This window comes from Nanorana parkeri, unplaced genomic scaffold, assembly GCF_000935625.1.
Source record: "Nanorana parkeri isolate BGI_ZX_2015 unplaced genomic scaffold, ASM93562v1 scaffold547, whole genome shotgun sequence".
Taxonomy (NCBI): Eukaryota; Metazoa; Chordata; class Amphibia; order Anura; family Dicroglossidae; genus Nanorana; species Nanorana parkeri.
In genome coordinates, this window is record NW_017306815.1 from 80,877 (window position 1) to 101,287 (window position 20,411).

At 42.9% G+C, this 20,411-nt stretch overlaps 1 protein-coding gene across 1 annotated transcript; it reads right to left on the reverse strand.

Annotated features, from left to right (window-relative positions):
- Window positions 1–1,587: 1,587 nt before the first annotated feature.
- On the reverse strand, window positions 1,588–18,116 carry PIP5KL1 (phosphatidylinositol-4-phosphate 5-kinase like 1). The gene is made up of 10 exons (XM_018561829.1): window positions 17,523–18,116; window positions 14,324–14,497; window positions 12,107–12,157; window positions 10,968–11,122; window positions 10,015–10,139; window positions 8,828–8,862; window positions 6,589–6,644; window positions 6,388–6,500; window positions 4,072–4,234; window positions 1,588–2,074 (listed from the first exon to the last, which is right to left on the reverse strand). Exons 1-10 carry the CDS (start codon window positions 17,571–17,573, stop codon window positions 1,642–1,644), a joined length of 1,356 nt encoding a protein of 451 aa, XP_018417331.1. The 5' UTR covers window positions 17,574–18,116; the 3' UTR covers window positions 1,588–1,641.
- Window positions 18,117–20,411: the final 2,295 nt, after the last annotated feature.

The window sequence follows — 20,411 nt, forward strand, 5'->3', positions numbered from 1 at the left end:
ATTAGGGGACTGAGGCTACCAACTTGGCAGCATGGCTGTGGCTTACCTGAGGGGCTTTGGGTCGTATCATGGATGCAGAGCTTAGGGACGGCGCCAAACACAGGGTACATTAATTGAGCACATTACAGGCTAGTGTGCAATTTCCTTCTGTCAGGCTCCAGGTACAGTTCACCAAGGCTCTGTGGGACAGAAAATAGATTCCAATAGCTGCTTGAGGTGCCACCGTGTCTTACAGCAGGAGTTGGGGAACTTGCTTGAAGAATCTTGCAAAAAAAAAAAGAAAACTAGCGAAAAAGCAAGTACTCAGAGCTCAGAGAAGATGTCATATAAGGAAAAGAACTGAGCGAGGCTTAAAGTGGCAGGGGTTATGCAGGGCCCGTTTTAAATGATGTGCTAGTGTCAGTCACCTTGAGGTAGCTGCATAACCCAGTAGTTGGAGAATTCACTCCCTGTGTTCCGTGATGAATGATCAAGAAACAGATTTTACAGGAAAGACAAAAATCATTTTTTATTTCAGAATTCTGCAGAGAGACTATTGCCTCCACACATAAAGCAAGTGCTCTTTCTCTTCTACAGCATGCAGCCATGGCACAGGATTTTTTACACAAGCTCTGGTGGCTTTCTTAAGAAGACGTTTTGTTTTGATGCACAAGGAACGTAGAGCACTGATTTAAACTGAAAGTTCCTTTGGGCATTAAAAAACATCTGCATATGTATATGCATACAATCTCAGCATAAAAAAACACCAGTTGTACATTTTATAATGCAGAAATTCTATTTGCAGAAAAATCTGGATAATAAAACGTCATCTGTTAATATATCAATGCAAAAAAACAAACTATTTCATGTATACTTCTGCACACTTGACAGGCAGCTTACCCCGTTCTGGAGATGGAGGCAATTAACAGTTCTACCAGCTGTGAAAGAAGACTGATAATAATGGTGTTTCTTCCTCAGGAATGCACCCATGCAGCCTATAGTCATGCAGTTTAATCCTTCATAACTATTCAATAAAGATATTCATATAGCAGCTGCATGCAGTTAAAGACACAGAAAAGGGGTTGATGGGGTAGGAAGGCATTCTCACAGAAAAGCACTCACGTTTGTGTATATAAGATTTGCCTTCAATGCTGCACATAACACAACAGTGCCCAGACATTGCAGGTAGACATAGTAAGTAAGCTTCTGAAGGTCACAGAGGCCATTTATTTTACCGTAAGGCACTGAGTAGGCAATAGGGTGTCCATAGTACAAATCATTAAACTGTACAGTTTGGTAGCTCCTGTCTGGCCACCACTGGGTGATTGTGGGAAAATCTAGCTGTAGCAGTGCTGTATGGAAGAAGGGGATTGGGAAAGAGAAAAAATACAACATCCTTTGCAGTTCTCATAAAAAAACAGCCATCATCTCTCTCGGCAGCCTTCTGAATGCGATAAAAACTCAGCATGTTGCCTCCTACGGCCGTTGCGGCTGTAAATATACGCATTAATAAAGAACATGAGCCAATTGAATAAAGTCTCTAAGAAAGCGGATTATATTGCAAACATGGAGCAAGCGCTGCAGCCCAACCCTAACTACCATCCAACCCTATACTGGCACAAACTAAGAGTCCTTAACGTGACCTCAATGACTGCTGCCATGTTACACAGTGTGCGTTTCCACCCAGCGGCATAGCCTCTGTGAATAACGGTTAGGGCTGATGGTGGAGAACTCCTGTCCGCGGTAACGCATGCTCTTCCACAGATGTTCCAGCTTTTTTCTCCAGCCGTACACAGTGAATATGTCAATGATGCCAATGAAGTATTTCTGCTCTGGCCCGTCCATCACATGCAAAGGGTTCCTGTAGTTTGGCAGCAAGCGACGGTTCTGCGCCACAACATCAGATAAGTCGGATACCGTGCTGACCTGCTGCCCAATCTTCTTCAGTGGCAGACGTCTGGCAGAGGTCACTTCTGGGGTGCCACTATATTCTGTGCTGTCGTCCTCTTTATCCACAGAATCGCCTTCCTCTTCAACAGTGCCAGGAACAGAGGCACAGTGAGATGTGGTTGGACTGCCAGTCCCATTTACAGACCTGAAAATAACACTTTATTATAATCTCTGTTTATAACAATCTGCTAGACCTAAAGAAGAACTCCAATGTAACTAAACAGGATATACATCATAAAAAGTATTTAAAAGAGATTATACATTTAAACATTCAAATAAAATTTCAAGCACAATAGAAATGTGGGGAAGGGGGTGCGAGGGACCAGGCAAACGTCACTAACAGAAACTGTCAGAGCTTTTCCTAATCGAAAGTATTAGCATTTGGTCAGAGCAGGAGTGCTGGAAGCTGCTGCAACTTCCTCTTTATACATTTCAGTATTTTTTTTTCCTTTAAAAGTGACAGAATCTGTTTTAACCTTTCTTCCAAGTTTTATAAATCCATTCTTATTACAACCCTTTACGTTTCTGAGCAACTTTTACAATGATAATCTACAGAACCCCAGAGATTTTTTTTCAGATCTATCTATACAAGGCAAAGTAAGATGCTCACCTAAAATGAGTACCCTAACTATTAACAAAAATGTAGTTTATTTGTGTATCACTCGGCTGTAGATCCTCAAATCATCTCTGTATTGGTTCTGGCACTGGCCTTTCTTCTGGAGGGGGGCTACTTCAGTTCCCCATGGTCCCTGTGTGTGTTGTAAAGTAGTCACCGCTCCAAGCTCGTTCCCGTGAAGGACTACAATCTAACATTTAGTTTACTCATTTTTATTGAGATTGTAGTCCATCACTTGGAGTGAGCTTGGAGCGGTGGCTTCTTCACAACACACCATGGAGAACAAAAGTAGCCCCCCTCCAGAAGGAAGGACAGTGTCAGCACCAATTCAGAGATGATTTGATGCTCTACAGCCGAGTGATACACAAATAAACTACATTTTTGTTAATAGTTCGGCTACTTGAATGCATTTTTATGATTTACCTCCTGAGGTTTAGTGTCACTTTAATGTCCTCTTCCTCCCACCCACAGCTGTTACCTTTCCTGTACTTACATGCGTACACCTACTTGCTGCAGCAAGTGAAAAAGCCCTATGCAAGCTCCAAGTTGGTAAGGCTGGAGCCTGTACTAGCTAAGAACCCTCCGTACAGCCAAATATGACAGAGATCTGGACTGGTGATTGGTCACTCAATCTTCCAGCCCTGTACAGTGGGAGAAGGGGAGGACACACTTCCCCTTACCTAGGAGTACTAGTAAGTACCAGCTACAGGAAGGAGGGGGTGGTAGCAGCAGCTCTCAAGTGAATCTGCTATTTTGTCCTGATTGGGTATAAATTTAGAACACGTTCCATTTTAATCTTAATGTATCCCTCCCCCCCACACCCTCCATATACGTATTTTATTGAAGTTTCATCATTTTACACAAACGTCATCACTTCAAAACAAAAACAAAAACATCAGGTATGTAATATAATGCAGATCAAATCCCTTACATCTTACAAATTGCAAGAAAGATCCATGTCTTCACAACATGCCTGATAATGTACAAGAGTACCTCAAATCACTATTATTCAAGTTTCCTTATGTCGCTCCCCCAGAGGAAGGCTTCAATCCAAATCTACCCGCATGACCCCCACATTTTTCTTTTTTTTTAAAAACATGCAGAAGAAATCAGTTGGATGTAACAAAAAATCTTGTTGATAAATGTTAGTGTTTTTAAAAACCTTGTTTAGTTGTATGGTTTGTAGTTATATATGTGAATTTGGACACCCATATTTACTCGTTACATTCCACTTCCTATTTTGTAATTCTACACAAATGGTTGTGCTTTTTTGCTTCGCTAAGTGCAAATCTACATGTCGATCAACTCACTGAAATCAATGCACTCCCTGTGTGGCTGATACCTTATCTCAGCAGTCATGAAGCAGCCACTAAAAGCTGTCACTAATGCCTAAATTCAATCCTAAATGTATACAATCACAGAAATATTGAAGAGCTAGATTGTAAAACTATGCAAATCACAAGTCTACACTCTACTTTGCCTTCAGCTTACAGTTCCTTTCCCACACATTTGTTATCTTTGGTCACCTTTTAGTGCGGACAATGAGGTTGGCTAAGGACCAGTTTTGGCTCTTCTCATCAGCATGCAGAGGCTGGAATCCTACTAGCAGGCTGTAGTCCAGGACATTAAGCTCACGCAGGAAGCGGGTGTCCAGCTCTGTTTGACGAAGCAACCAAGAGCGCTGCTGATCTGTGGGAGGAGAAATAATAAGACAAATAATGGTTTTATGGTCAGGGTACCGGCCCCCATAATGTTGTATGTAGTAAACTTACTTCCTGGGTGTTGGAAATGTAAAGAACAAATCAGATGAAGACAAAAGAGAATCTTCCTTTTTGCTGTTGACCTTTACAGTTGTGCAGGCTAAGCTAGTGGAAGACTTGAACATTTACCAGTAGAGATGGATTCAGCCACTGCATCACTGTTGATCAGATGACCTCCCAACACCAAGTATAAGAATAATAGTAATATGGCCACTAGTTTTGAGAGTAATGTTAATCTGTTTAGAAGAAACTACAACACAGGTCTGTCCGTGTTTATAGTGACATTACAGGTAGTAATGTGACCAAGTTCTCTGACTCCCTGAAAAAAACTTGGCTGGCATAAAACTGATCAGAGAGTTGCAGAAAGTAGCAGGGAATTGAGACAAATGGTGAATGAAAAGACTGCTCTGATGGCATCCAAGCAGGAGAGGTGTACATAACATACACTATGTTGCCAGAAGTATTGGGACGCCTGCCTTTACACGCACATGAACTTTAATGGCATCCCAGTCTTAGTCCGTAGGGTTCAATATTGAGTTGGCCCGCCCTTTGCCACTATAACAGCTTCAACTCTTCACCTTACCCCAAACTGGCTCATCCATGTGTTTATGGACCTTGCGTTGTGCACTGTTGCGCAGTCATGTTGGAACAGGAAGGGGCCATCCCCAAACTGTTCCCACAAAGTTGGGAGCATGAAATTGACCAAAATGTCTTGGTATGCTGATGTCTTAAGAGTTCCCTTCACTGGAACTAAGGGGCCAAGCCCAACCCCTGAAAAACAACCCCACACCATAATCCCCCACTCCACCAAACTTTACACTTGGCACAATGCAGTCAGGCAAGTACCGTTCCTCTAGCAACCACCAAACCCAGACACGTCCATCGGATTGCCAGACGGAGAAGTGTGATTCGTCACTCCAGAGAACACGTCTCCACTTCTCTAGAGTCCAATGGCGGCGTGCTTTACATCACTGCATCCGACGCTTTGCATTGCACTTGGTGCAGCTGCTCGGCCATGGAAACCCATTCCATGAAGCTCTCTACGCACTGTTGTTGTGCCAATCTGAAGGTCACATGAAGTTTGGAGGTCTGTAGCTATTGACCCTGCAGACAGTTGGCAACTTCTGCACACTTCAGCATGCGCTGACCCTGCTCTCATTTTACGTGGCCTATCACTTCCTGGCTGAGTTGCTGTTGTTCCAAAGTTGCTTCCACTTTGTTATAATACCACTAAAAGTTGACCGTGGAATATTTAGTAGCAAGGAAATATCACAGAACACCTGAATCCGATGATTTGATGGGTGTCCCAATACGTTTGGCAATATAGTGTATATGGCAGTCAAGAGGGCACCTACATGGTCTTACTGCAAAGGGATCTCTACAGTCTATCACAGCCACTAGGTAACACCAGTTTCTAGGTTAGAGTTAACGAATACAGTGTTTGCCTGAAGCCTTCTGAATGGACAATGAAGAAGCACCTACACACTGATAAGTTACCCACTCAGCCATACTGCTGCTTTAAAGCAAAAAAACACCACATTTATAAAGCACAAGGGTGCGCTTTACAAATGGCCATTGCACTCTGCTGGCTTTTGGGAGTCCGAAGCTCCAGTAGCAAAATAAACATAAATATAAGCAGAAAGACACGTGACCTGTCAAAATCACATGACCAGGTCTTCTGAAATCCTGCAATTCTCTCTACTGTGTTAAGAAGAGAGAACTCTGTGGGGAACTGCAGGGTCCACTTTGTGGTCTGCATTTTATGAATTGGCCGCAGTGTGCGTAACCTAGCAAAGTATAACGGAGAGCAGATAGAATTATAAAATCGGCCCCTAAATGTTACTCAGCCTTTTACCTATTTACTAAGGATAACTTATCCCAAAAACAAAATCACCTGAATTATCTGTGTGTTGCTCACGCTGCACTGAAAGCATAGGCAAGCACTGGAGTCCCTTATTAAAAAGTACTGTACAAAACCAGTGATTCATTCCTGCCCACATAACATAAGCATACAGAACTATGAGATATATAATACACAAAATACAGAACTCTGACAATCTGCTATGAAGGACACACACTCACCCATACAGATGACATTGCCTTCAAAGTTCATATCCTTGAAGACCTGCAGGACTCGGCTTCCCTCTGGTTCTGGCTCAGTCCAGCGACTTATGTGACAGCCTTTTATATCATAGCTGAACAGATTGGAGGCAAGGCAGTTACTAACACTACTCTGGCCACCCTTGGGTGTAAAAGTGAGAAAAAGAAAAATTTTCACCCTACCGGCCAATGATCCGCTCATCTGGAAAGAAGACACTCTGCATGATGATAAAGTACTTCTGTAACAAAAGACATTAAATCACCATTAACGATGTAAAACAATATCAGCTTACTGGGCAAGTAAAGTGTATTTTTACTGAGCAAATATTTTTAGTTTTTATTATAGTGTATGTAAAGCCTGTCTGTGTCCCCACTAGGGAGAGTCATCCCTCTATTTGCCCTGGTAAGCATTGTCACCGGGACACAAAGGGGTCTATTTATAAACAATTCTCAATGCTAATATCTGGGGACATTCATGTTGGCGAATAATGCCAAAAACGATTGCTTTTAATACATTTTTCCCCCTGTTCAAATGTAGTGTAATTATACCCTATGACCACTAGATGAAGTTTCCCAATTAGAATGTAGCGTGTTGTTGTAATAAAACATCTAAGCCATTAGGCGGAGCTGAGGAGCATAGGAAATAAGTATTTATTTCCTGTGCTCTTCGGCTCCATCTAGTGGCCAAATTATATTCCTACAACAACACAACATGTTGCCCGGATTTATTTTTTAGCAAGACTCTAAATCTAAAAGAGTTAAATCTGTCACAGAAACCGGTGAGGAGAAATCTTCTAATGGGGACAAGTAGATTTCCTCTTACTGATCCTCCTCTATCCGCAACTAAAAAGAAAAGAAATGTTGGCTTTGTAGTACATTTCAGTGTGGCTTTCACATTCTATGTTTAAAAACATAGAACAAATTATAATAACATTGATCCAAGTCAATTATAGTTTCCCTTTAACAACTGTTGAGATCTCAGCCACACTGGGAGAGCATTCTTTTCAGTGAGCCTGCCGACACAGACTGTGAGAAGCATAAATAAAGCACAACCATTGTGCAGCACTGTAAAACAGGAATCAGAGCCTGCATATGTGATAAGAAAACATAATGGTCACCCTGTTCATCTAGAAGTACACAGAACAAAGTTTTCTTTTTTACATAATACATATACGGTAGATAGCAATATTTATATTAGCTTAATCCCTTATTTGAATATCTCAAAACAATTGCTGATAAATCCATACATTCCCTTGGTGAGTGGTTGAGATGAGGGAAACAAGTGGATGGATGTGTTTTTTAGATATAACGAGTGAATTTCAGTGATAAGGCAACCCCGTCCCTGAGGTGCTCTGGCAGAAGATCAGCTGTGCAATGAAGTGCATGAAAGGGAAGTCAATTACAACACCTTGCACTTGTCATTTCTCGTAAAGTGAAGCCACATTGTTGCCTAATCTGGGAAAAATACAGAACTTCTGTTAAAGGAGAACTATGAGGTGAGTGCTTTTCACTCACCTCATAGTTCTAGCCGACTTGTGACAATGAGACTGTCACAGGTCGGCTCAGTAGATCGGGAGATGAGCGAACATATACCGGCGTTCGCTCACCTCACGATCCTGTCACAGCTCTCTGCCGTGACAGGGGGAGGGGCTGGATTCCCCCCTCCCCGCTCCGATCCGCCAGCGCTGACTGGCGGATTGGACGGGGGAGGGGGCGGGTACAGCTGGCTCTGCCTCTAGATAGGCAGAGCCAGCTGTCACTCACGCAGCTGGGCGGATCCAGACATAATTGTCGGGATCCGCTTCAGCTGCGGCGTCTCAGTATACCGCGAGCAGTGGCTCACGATGTACTGTGGCGTCTCAGTATACCGCGAGCTGTAGCTCGCGGTATACTGAGCTTAGGGTGACGGGAGGATGCTAGTTTGTGTCCTCCCGTTACCCTAAGGAGAACTATGGGAAAAAGCCTTAACCCCACAGTTCTCCTTTAAACCATAAGGTCAAGGTAAAAGAAATGCTGTACATCTCTGCAATACATGCACATTTTCCTGTGTTGTATCCTTTTAAAAGACCCTAAACGTACAGAACAATAGCTTTTGATCTGCCACAAATGCACTCAGCTTTGTGTGGTGTCAGCCCTGCTCAATGACTTGTGCTAAACTACTCAACCATTCCCACTTTCAAATCTCTACAACATAAAAGGATAATGATTCTGTAAATCAAGATGAGCGCTAGGAGGTGTACAGAAGACACAGGACAGCTCTGAATATCTGACCAGACTTTTTTGTTGCACTTATCAAACAGATACTAAGAAAACACTTTTAATGTTAAATTTACCATAGCAAAAGGGAATAAAAGTTCTTTGTTTGGTCTTACACACGCACGAACACACACACACACACTTTATGTAATGCAGACATGCTCACCTTTTTCTCTTGTTCCCTTGTGATGCTGTGAACACCTGGAACACAACAAACCTATCAGAAAACTTTTTTTTTTTAAACAAGGCTACATATATAATCCATTCCTACTGAATAAATAGAACCTTAGATACTGTATGACTGATATCATTGCCAGAAAGTATTACAAAAGTACAGGAAACAATGTCATCTCCATTATTATAAATATGGGGGTTATTCACTTAAAAAACTGTAGTACCAGCACACAATGCTCTTCCAAAGAAATTCAAACTTTATTCCACTAGCATCTATGCAAAGAACAACGATTGACGTGTTTCTGCCTTACTCGGCCTTGGTTATAGCTAAGACTAAGGCCGAGTAAGGCAGAAACGTGTCAGCGGTTGTTCTTTGTATAGATGCTAGTGGAATAAAGTTTCAATTTCACTAGCAGATCATCGTGTGCTGCTTCTACAGTTTTTGAGCCCATCACTCCAGAAGAGATTCATCCGTGCACGGAATGTGGATTATAAGGATGGATGATAGGGGTGAGCTTGTGTGCTTTGTGTTTCTAGTTATTCAATTCAGTAGGTAGGAAACTGCATACAGCGGTAACACTAATAATGCCTAAAAGCAATCACAGGGCCCCGTAGCAAAATTTTGTATGGGGCCCACCTGAGAGTGACCCTGCAGAGCCCACCATAGACTCTCTACAGTGGGCACTGCAGGGTCTCAGATGGGCTGCACACCTCTCTTACCTGTCAGCGCTGCCCGCCTCCTCTTCTATCGACGGGCCCCGCCTGCTCTTAGGTCGCTGGCCAGTGATGTAAGAGGAGACGGGGTTGATCTTAGGTGGGCCCCGCCTCCTCCACTGCGAACGCCGGCCTCTTCTGCATACATGTTACAATATGACTATACATTCTCTTTTACATTTACTAAAAAAAATGTAATATAAGTAATTATATTACAATGTAATCTACTTTAGCAATCCATTCAGGAAGGCCATTACACTACATACAGTAGTTTTTGGTACATCTAAAGAAGATCGTACAGTCATATTGTAACGTGTATGGTGACCCTTGGTTTAGCAAGTGACAACAAAAAGAGCTTAATGGGAGGAGTTACAAATTTTATTTTAATGCATAAAAAAAAAAACTACAGACAAAAAAAACGATCAAGTGTAGCATTACTCAGGTGACTGTACACCATGTGCTCACCTAGGATCTTCACTAGAAGGGAGTGCGGATAGGCCTGGAAGTGCTGCATGTACTTTTGCAGTATTTGTAGCAGAAAGTGAACCTCTCGCTTGCTCTGTGTCTTAAGGAAGAATCTCTTGTCATTTCTAAAAACAAAACACACACACAAGGAGTTATGGGGAATTCTAAGGCAATACTTTTTTTTTTTTTTTAGTTGCGGATAGAAAGTGGAAGTGTTAGAATCTATTTATTACTGTTTGTGTAGCCTCTGGGGAGATTCCCCCTCTCTATCTGCCCTTACTGATCATGGTCACCGAAAAAATCTGAAATTTTAGAGTACTCACTAGAGTAAAGAGGTGAGTGAAAATCATCCAACAGAGGCAAATGTTTCAGTGCCAGAGATTACCTCTCATTTCCGGATTGGGTCTCCAGGACAGAAGTGAAGAGAAATCCCTATAGGGCACACATACCCTAAAAAATAACCCAATAGGGGTTTGAATGTTTCCCAACTATCTTAAACTAAAGAAAAGTTTTGGCTATACCTGCACTTTAATAGGCTTCATCATCATTACTATTTTAAGCCCAACTTAAACCAAAACTTTTTATTTTGTTTTAAATTGAGTTGAGAATGGCTAGATGCTCTCACTTGTATTGATTGTCCTCTCTGTCTACTTAAACTCTAAATGTGTTTATGGCTTTCTGTTCCTTCCTGCCATGGAGAAAACTGTTCCACCCATTCCCTTGTCCTGGTGTCCCAGGGGCAGGAAGTGAGGGAATATCCTTCTAATGGGGGTAACTAACCAAAAAAACAAACCGATCCAACAGAAATTGTAGCTGTTTCCAATTTTAAAAAAAATTACTGCAGTTCAGCTATATAAAATTGCACATTTTGTATTCTTTTATATAGTTACAGGACAGCCATGCTAGCTCTGTGTTAGCAGTAAAGGTTCTATAAAGAAATCCTTTCAACTCACGTCAGAAAGAAGTCTGCTTTACTCTTGGAGTTACTAATAAACTGGAGGTAGTGGCTGCAGGCTGACAGAGAGCGCTGGTAACCTTCCTCAGACATCCCAAGAGACTGGCGGAAATACCGGAACACTGGGCCAGCGTATGTCCTCATCATATATCCCTGTTGTATGCAGAATTAGAGGTTTTAGACAAATCATTAATGGCTTTAAAGACCAACTCTATTCCAAAGTTTTATTAGACTTGTGCAGAACATGAAAAGGTTACAATCCATGTGACGTTTTTGTGGGTGAAGTTGGACTTTAAAGTGATTCTGACCTGGCCTAAAATGACTTAAGGAGACAGTAGTGCCAAAGTGCAGAGATGATAAGTGCCTATGTTAGTCTACTGATTAATCCCTGTGTCTTTATTTAAAAACTTAGGTCCCAAGTCCAGCTCTACACGGACACCTTCTACCCAAACCAACATAAAGCTTGTCCTTCAACCTCCAAATAACAGAACATCAATGGGCTCTGGTATTTGACAGTAGAATGACAGACAGTTGAACTTAATGTTAAAAGGGGGCAGGTTCGACTAGAGCCTAGGGTCCAAAGGGCTCCACAGGACCACAGGGAATGATCTGAAAATTAAAATGGTTATCTCTAAGCACTACAAGGTTCTTGCACTATGGCACTATTGTTAACCTACAAAATCTTTTAAGCCATTCACCCGACCTATCTACTTGGAACTGACTCATAATGGCACAATATTTTGCAGTTTGGATGAAGTGCAATAGCCAAAAATGATAACCAGTATACAGTAGTAATGTGTAATTCATCATGAATCCCACTTGAACACTATAATATTTAAAGTCATCACAAAAAAAAACTGGATCTGGGATACAATGGAAAATGAAAAAACAGCAAACAATGTTCTTTATTGAGCAAAACAACTAAACGCCATCTTCCACTGGATCCCAGATCTCATTTATTTTGAGTAGCCTTTCAACCGTCTACCCAAAACTGACATATCAGTTTTGAGCAAACTATTAATAATAACAACTGTATTAACTGACTGGGGTCATAGCACATATTTGCTATTTAAAGCTCTTTAATAAATAAAAAGCCCTTATATGTTGGCACCAGATAAGAATGGAAACAAATCTTACCTTGTGTTCCTGTGTTAGTTTAGCGCTGTAATCTTCATCTGTAACTTCGGGCTATAAAGATAAAGACCAAATTGTAATAATATTTTCACACTTCGTGCAAACTTTATGACTGCGATGTAAACTTACAAAAGCTACATTCTCTAGCATGTGTATTGATGGGATGTACCATCCAGTACACAGGAGTTCAGCTCTAATCAACCTGTATGGGTATATGTATAGATATAGGCAAGCTGTGCTAGATGTAACGTTAAGAAAAAAAACCCAGAAAAAAAGCACTTGAAGTTATCAGCTCAGAACATTTCTGGCAGGATCAAAAAGCATTTTGCACTTGATTGAAAAGATAAATATACCAATGAAAGGCTTTTGTTTTAACAGAGCAAAAGAAATGAAAAAAGGAAAGTTAATTTCTGGGGTTACAAACACTTTAATATTAACACTTAAAAAAAAGAAGAAGTAAAGCCAAACCTTTCTTTTGGCTTAACTTCACTTTCAGGCCACAGAAGTACATTTACTTGCTTATGTACAAGTAAATACTCTGATGGCGCAAAGCAACCAGGAAGGATCCCAACAATATTGTCAGGATCCACCCGGCTGCCCGCCCCCATCCCGTCTGTCCCTTTGGTGAGCGCCGGAGAAACATACAGAGGAGGCGGAATCCCTGTAGGTAGTGGTGACTAACAGTGACTGCTCTCTGCAGGGAGAAGCCATGATCAGCGGTTACATGATTGCTCAGTTTTCAATATAGAGCCAGTGTGTGACAGCTGCAGTGCCCCACACCGGCTCTAAGTATTGGGAAGAGTATATTTTACTTTCCCAGTACTTCTCCTTTAATCCCAACCCTTACCCTAACCGAACACTTACCTTTAATGTAAAACTTATCGCTTTATTAGTTTAAAACCTTAATACAAATACTCCCTGAACCCTAATCTTTACCTGGAATCAAACTGTTAACATTAAAGTGTATGTATAGCCAAATATATATTTTTTTTGTGTGGATATTAAGGAAGTAAGAATAAAGTAGTTTATTTCTTGCTGTCTGTGTCCGGGTGGGGAGATTTGCCTTTACTTCCTGTCCTGGTGACCACAGGAAGCGAGAGGATATCTCTGTCCTTTTAGACCATTGCCTCCGGAACAGGTGTCCCAATTGGAAGATTGACTCTTACCTCTTGTTCTAGTGACAAAGTGTTGACTTTCACATGACTGTCCCGGTGACAATAGTCCCCAGGATGAACAAAGAAAGTTAATCACTCACAAAAACAATAACCAGCACACAGAGGTTCTAACCCTTCCCCTCTCTATCCAAAGAATTTGGCTATGTATACACTATATATACACACTAACATCTTGAAGCCCAATTCTGGGATCACCCTCTAGTACTCCCTCTTCATCCCTGAAAGTCCCCCAAAGTATTTGATACGATTTTGTTTATAATTGTCTTTATTTCAGGCATTAGCCCAGTTAGGTAATGCCCGTTCCTCTTCCTCTTTAGTCTTCTACCATTGGTGGGTGGTCCTTAGCGATTCAGAGAACAGTACTGACGCTCTCTGCATAATTACACAGTGAGTGCAGGACACCCAGGATGCCCTGGACTCACAATCTGTCCTCAGTCTTCTGGGTTGAATGATGCCCAGCATTGTTCAATCTGGAAGACTGTGATGGGAGGAATAAGAAAAACAAACAAGGAATACTCTGGGGGCCAATTCCGGACTGAAGGTGAATAAAACAGCCTGAGTTTTTTTTGGTTTACATCTGCGAGGGGACATTTTTTATTTTTCTGTAGTTTGCAGTTGGGCTTTAACCCCTGACACCAAGACCAACCCAAGCCTAACTCTTAATGCCCAATACTGGCATTATGGGGATCAATTGAATGATTCAATAGTTTCAATATTCTGATTGAATTGATTGTTATTGACTACCATTTCAATTGATGTCCACTGATCTTTTGGCATCAAATCAAAGATGACGGCAATTAGAAGATCAAATCTCAAAAGATCGCTTTTCAACCTGGTTTACCTTTTCCAATAGACGTTTGACATTGAAAAGTGCTAGACAGATGTAGGCAATACATCACTAAGTAAGGATTTGCTAAGGATGTGCTAGATTCCTTCACTTGCATTCTGCAACCCAATGTTACTGGTGATTGTGAGTGAACAGGTCTGGATTGGGTCCTCTTTAATAAGCGGGCTCTATGGTGACATATAAATGCACAGGTCTTACCTGTATATCACTCTGAATGACATCCTGAATGGCATCTTTAAGCCCTTCTTTAAGGTCACAGGTCAAAGCGTAGAACTCGTGTTCTTTGTCAATCTCAAAAAGCCCGAGGAGTTTCCACCGCTGTCTAAGTTTCCAAAAGAGCCGGCGCCTTCTGGAACTGCCGCGGGACTCCCCCTAGAAGGAACACTTTATTATTATCTGTTGATTTATAGTGCTAGGTTGCTCTACAGCATTTTACAGTATAAAAAAACAACAAACACTGTAAAACATACAAATATGACTGGACATAAACATACAAAGGCCTTGTCCATTAGTGCTTACAATCCAGTAGTGGACAGGAAATTATACAAAGAGCTTATAGAAAATCTCCTTATACAGAATCTTCAGGAAGATGGTCTGCTACAGACAGAGGGAAGATAGTGAATTAAAGATTAAAAATGTAGATTAACACACAGCAATTCAGAATGAACATGATTAAAACTGTGCATGTGTGGTTCTAGCAGGAAAGCTAGATTAAAAAATAAAAAGGGATAGTACAGATCATATCAGAAGTACATAGGAGACAGATGGATAATGATTAAAAGCGGATCGGAATACAGCTACTACCATAGAGTTGTCCATGTAAAGGAGACAATGAATGAACGAGTGAGGAAGATACAATGGATCCAGGCACAGTCCTGCACTGTCAGAGCATTTGTAACTGGGTGTGATGCGAAGCATGTGAGCGGCGTGTTGTCAGCCCTTTAGACATAGCAATCTCAGCATCATCAACGGAGGGACAGGACAGTGACAGCATTGGGGACAAAGAACCAGGGTGGCTAGGATACAGCACAAGCACACACTATCATATTTAAAGTGCTGAGCACAAGCGATCAAGAATCGTTGGGAAACAAGGAGAGAGGGGGGGGGAGGTGAGAGAGAGAGAGAGAGGGGAAGGAGAGAGGTGAGAGAAAGGGGGTGAGAGAGAGAGGGGGCAGGAGGAGAGGGGAGAGGGAGGGGGGAGAGAGAGGGCAGAGGGAGAGAGGGCAGAGGGAGAGAGATGAATGGACTTAAAGTCCAATTAAACTTTCAGTTTCAATTAGCTAAATACATTCATGGTGCATTAAAAACACACTGAGGGGACATCGGAACCGTGGCACATCAGTGCCTGCGTTCCGATCTAGTGCGATCTGCAAAAAATAGTGCATACAGCATTTTTTGCAGATCACACTGGACCTTAACGCAGGCACTGACGTGCCATGCGTTCGGGTGCCGGCAATTGCCCCGCGGGTGGAGGGCTGCAGTGCCATTGAGTTTAATGCACCGCCACGCCCCCTCTCGCCCAAAACAAAGTGAGCCGTTCCAGAGGCCGAACGCACTGGAACGCACTCTTGCTGGTGTGACAGGGCCCTAAGTGCTTTTTGTTTGAGAACATCTGGGTTTCAAAGTTTATATAAACCCAACACTTTATTTTGAATAGGACAGCAGGGAATGGTTAAGACCCCTGTCAGCTTTTTTTCTTTTATTTTGCTGTTGCTGGGAGATTTCTCTTCTCGTTCTTGATACACAACAAGAAGTGAGAGGAAATCTCTACAGAGTAAGGGAAATCCTCCCTCTTTCTGTTCCGGTGAGAGGTCAAAAGTTTGGACTTACTGTTGCCTTCTGTCCCAGTGATAATGGTCACCAGCAAAATTAGAGACAGTAAATCTCCCCAGCCGAGACACAGCAATAAAAGCCTGACAGAGTCTAACCCTTCCACGCTCTGTTCAAAACTATTTTAAAACAAACAAAAACATTTTGGGTTTTCAGACACTTTAAGAAGTACTATTTAATAAGTACGCAATCAATACAAAGTCAGAAGATAAGAGTTAGTTCTGTTTGGTTGCTACAGGTCACCAGCACCATTGATCTTTATCTTGTTTTACTTATAGGAAACCTTTTGTTTTTACAGAAATATGGAGGATGATATAGTTAGCCTCCTAAAAATGCTAATTACTTGGCTGTCTCTGGCTTCAGAATCTTCTGAGTCAGGCATGGTTTAGACAGGCAGCAGTCTCCACCTCCCTCTGAAAAGGGCAGTAGGCTACCCAGCGTTCCAAATGTGACATGCAGTGTCATTTGTGCCGCACCATGAAGCAAAGTGGCAATGTACACAGCTCTGAGGAAAACACACAAAAGAAGCACCACTCCTCCATGGCTCAGAAAACGAGTGAGCCGGGCGCTTGCAGCCATCCTCGATCCAATATGAGCCCATACAAATAGAAGAAACACTGGCCGCACACCGGATTCCACTGGGATAGTTTGCGGACGCTTGTACCACATCACTGGTGTCCTGCCGATGGTCCAGCCCGGCTGACGCGTTTCACCCAGTATTGGGCTTAATCAGAGATTTCTAGGACTAAGCCCGTGATTGTGTAAAACGGGTCAGAGGTGTGGACCTTGGATGAGACACCAGTGACGTGGTACAAGCTTCAATAAACTATCCCAGTGGAATCCGGTGTGCGGCCACCTTTTCTTCTGAAAGTATTCCGCTCTGTTCAACTATAATGCTAACATTGCAGCAGGCAGTTGAGCAGTGATAAAACCGCAGATCAACTGCCTGATATTACCACCCCTCAGCTTCCTGTCTAAATGTGGCCTTACTGACCCCGGGACAGGTATCCAGGAAGTGAAGTCAGTGACTCACGCAACCAGGTAACTAGCATTTTCAGCAGTCGGCATCCGATTGTCTGCAGTCATTGTTCAGACAACAATTTTTGGCCCCGCTCCATCGCCAAAAGGAAATTGAAAGGATGGGTGCTAGGAGGTCCACCCATTGCTCGAATGTCTATTGAAATCCAAGCAGTGTATGGCCAGCTTTAATCTGGATGCGAGTTGGGATACTTTGACAAGTAAAGTACCGAGATGGAGGTACAAGATAACATGTCAAAGAAAAATAATGGTCAGGAATGATAAACTATCAGACCAGGGTGCAGAAAAAGGAAATTTACATGTAACCCTCACCCCCTCCCATTCCACTAATTGGCCCTTAGCAGACTAACTATTCACAGAATAAAAGCCGCAATAAACAATGTTTTTACATTTTGAGAAGAAGTAAAAATACTGACAGTAAATGCACATAAGTAAAGCAAATGACCAAATAAAGCATGTTCATAGATTGGCATCATTTGTCACATGTGGAATGAAGAATGTACACAGACTGGGTAAGGGGGTTTCTCACCTTCTGGGTGACCACACTCTGGACTGAGTCACGTCTTCCTTCCTCCTCCATTCTTAGAATTGTCCCAATGTTCAGGACCCACGTGTCTTTATGCTGTGCTTGGTCATGCAGAGTTTCACTGTCTGCATCTACTTCTACCAAGTATCAATAACCCGTGCCCCCTTCCACACCTCCTTGCACGTTCCACAATGGATTTCCTCATTCACATGTATGCCTTTTGATTGCCACAAACAGCACTCAAACTGCACATACTCACTGCCTTCTGCTCTGCCACCCACTCCTGGTCCTTTCAGGCTCTCTCCCCTGACCCTCCCTTCCCTCCTGCTCTGCACATTCTGATACACCAACTGGTCAGTTTAACTGCCAGGCCTCTTCCATAAACCAGATACAGGGGACACCGAGCTAAGGGTCCCGTGCTGCACCCTCCCCTACAATTATAGAAAATAATCCCTGTACCAAACAGGCTCAGGGACCAGAGCGTTCACTGGAACACCTGCTCCTGTAGCTCTGCAATCATCTCCAGCGGATTCCCCACGCTGTGCCGTATAATAGACTGTTCCATTAAAATCACTGCAGTACAGTGGATGACACACACACACGCTAGCCCGCTGACAATTTAAAGTGAGGGTGGAAATGTCAGCACACATTGATCAGAGGGAGCCAGCTGAGATGAAAAAAGACAGAAGTAGCTCTTTTTTCCCTCTGCAAATCATAAGCCTCATGGAGCGTAGCAAAAGGCAAATTAGCATTCAGCCCTTCAGATCATAAATAACTTGTGACATCCAGTGCTCTGTGTCTCATGTGTCTCTAACAGTGATCACTGACATAAGTTTGGGGATGGGGTGGGGAGAGGAAGTCTTCTCTATGGGGACAGAGGCAACACCAGTAAAAACCTGGTGGAAGATCTAAAGTTGGCCATACGCACATCAGATTTTGCCCATTTCCTATGGAATTGGCTAAAATTCAATCTACACGTGGCCCCACTGGTTCCACCCAACTCAACAAAAATTTGATTCTTTAATCAACTTTTGTTGAAGGAACCATCTGGAAAAAACTGTTGACCAAGCGGTGACTGCAGCCAGTTAGCCAGCTGTCAGAATGCAATAGCCCAGACGGGAAGATTCCTCCATCCACACACTTCAATTGTACAGTATATGGCCAGGTTAAGCCTTCTCTACAAACTGAAAAGGAAAAAAAAACAACGTCTGGAGTTACACTTTTCAGGGCCCATTCACAATACTGCATTACAGTAAAAGGTGTAATCGTACCATACATGCATTGGTACAATGTGGTGCCATTCATTTTGAATTTGCAATGAACTGCCCTGCATTGCGGTGAGCTTCCAGAAATGGTAAATGCGCCTTTTATGGTACATTTTGGCGAGTTAGGCAGCTCTAACACACTACAACGGAGTGAATAGTCCATAAAAGATATCTAAAGCCAAAAATAAAAATGTAATGTATTGCAGCTTACCAGTCCTTAGATGTGGCAGCTGCATTAGCTTTCTTTTTTTCAAACTAAGAACATTTTCTGCAACTACAGAATATACCCGCTGATCCTGCCACTTAGGTGTCATCAGAGTTTAATGGGGGAAAGACCAGCTGCAGTGTGACCACAGGCATAGCTCCCAACTGTCCCTCTTTTGTAACCACATCACTCTGTCCTTCTTCCTTCCTCAGATGTCCCTCTTTATAATCTGATGTATAGCTCTCTATAAATGTGTTTTACTGCACTAAACCTATCATCTAACCCAGGGGTGGGTAAACTCCAGGCGCTGTGGAGCTACAAATCCCATGAGGCATTACAAGATTCTCATAGCCACAGGCATGACTCCAGAGACAGATGCATCATGGGATTTGTAGTTTCACGACAGCTGGAAGGCCAGAGTTTGCCCACCCCAATCTAACCCTTTAAAGCCTCTAAAAACATCCCGCCCCCATTCAGGTGCGCCCCCCGACCGCGCACGACCCAGTAACTGTGCCCGCACTGTCCATTGTCATTGTTCTGGACCCCCCCAGTATCAGTGTGTCATTGTTCTGGACCCCCAATTGTCAGTGTGTCATTGTACAAGTACCCTCAAATTCCAATACCTCCGATAGGGGTGTTTGGTAAAACATGTGAAGCACATACAAATATAAAATGCACCTAAAATGCACTGTATCGAAGACAGAGCAGTGAATGCGAAAAAGGAGTGAAAGGCCTACTTGGCCTGCGGGCCCTCGGGCAGTGCCCGACTGCCCGTATGGTCAGTCCGCCCCTGCATGGAGCTGACATGCAGCAGGCAAGCACCAGTAGTGCAGTGGCAAGCACCAGTAGTGGGGGGGGTCTAACATCAGCCACAAAGAATTAGGGATTTGAAAGTGCCTCTGGTAGTACACTAGTATGTGCCATCAAAATTAAAGGGGTACCCTGATGCAAATAAGTCCCCTTGCCCGCAGACCCTCACAACCACCGGGTCAGGGTTGTGGGGGAAGAGGCTCTTGTCCCCATCGGCATGGGAACACCCTCCAAATGCCAAGGGCACGTGGCCTGGTAAGGCGCAGGGAGGGGGCGCTCGATCTCCCCCCCCCCCTTTCCTGCCCTGCCGGGCCAGTGCTCAGCTCCAGGGTCTGGTAGGAATGTTAGGGGGACTCCACGTTTTTTTTCCCTATTTTTTGGGGCTGGGGTTCGATCTTAAAATTCCTACCAGACCTAAAGGTAGGTCCCCTCTGCAGACTAAACATTTTTTATGTCATTTTGCTGCAACAAACTTTCGTCCAGACTACCGCTAACTAATTTTGGAATCAGAAATTCGGATTCGTTTGCATTTGTTATTTCTGTAATTCGGATACATCCGAATTTTCGAAATGATGTCCGAATTTCGATTTGGAACTAAACGAATTGCACACG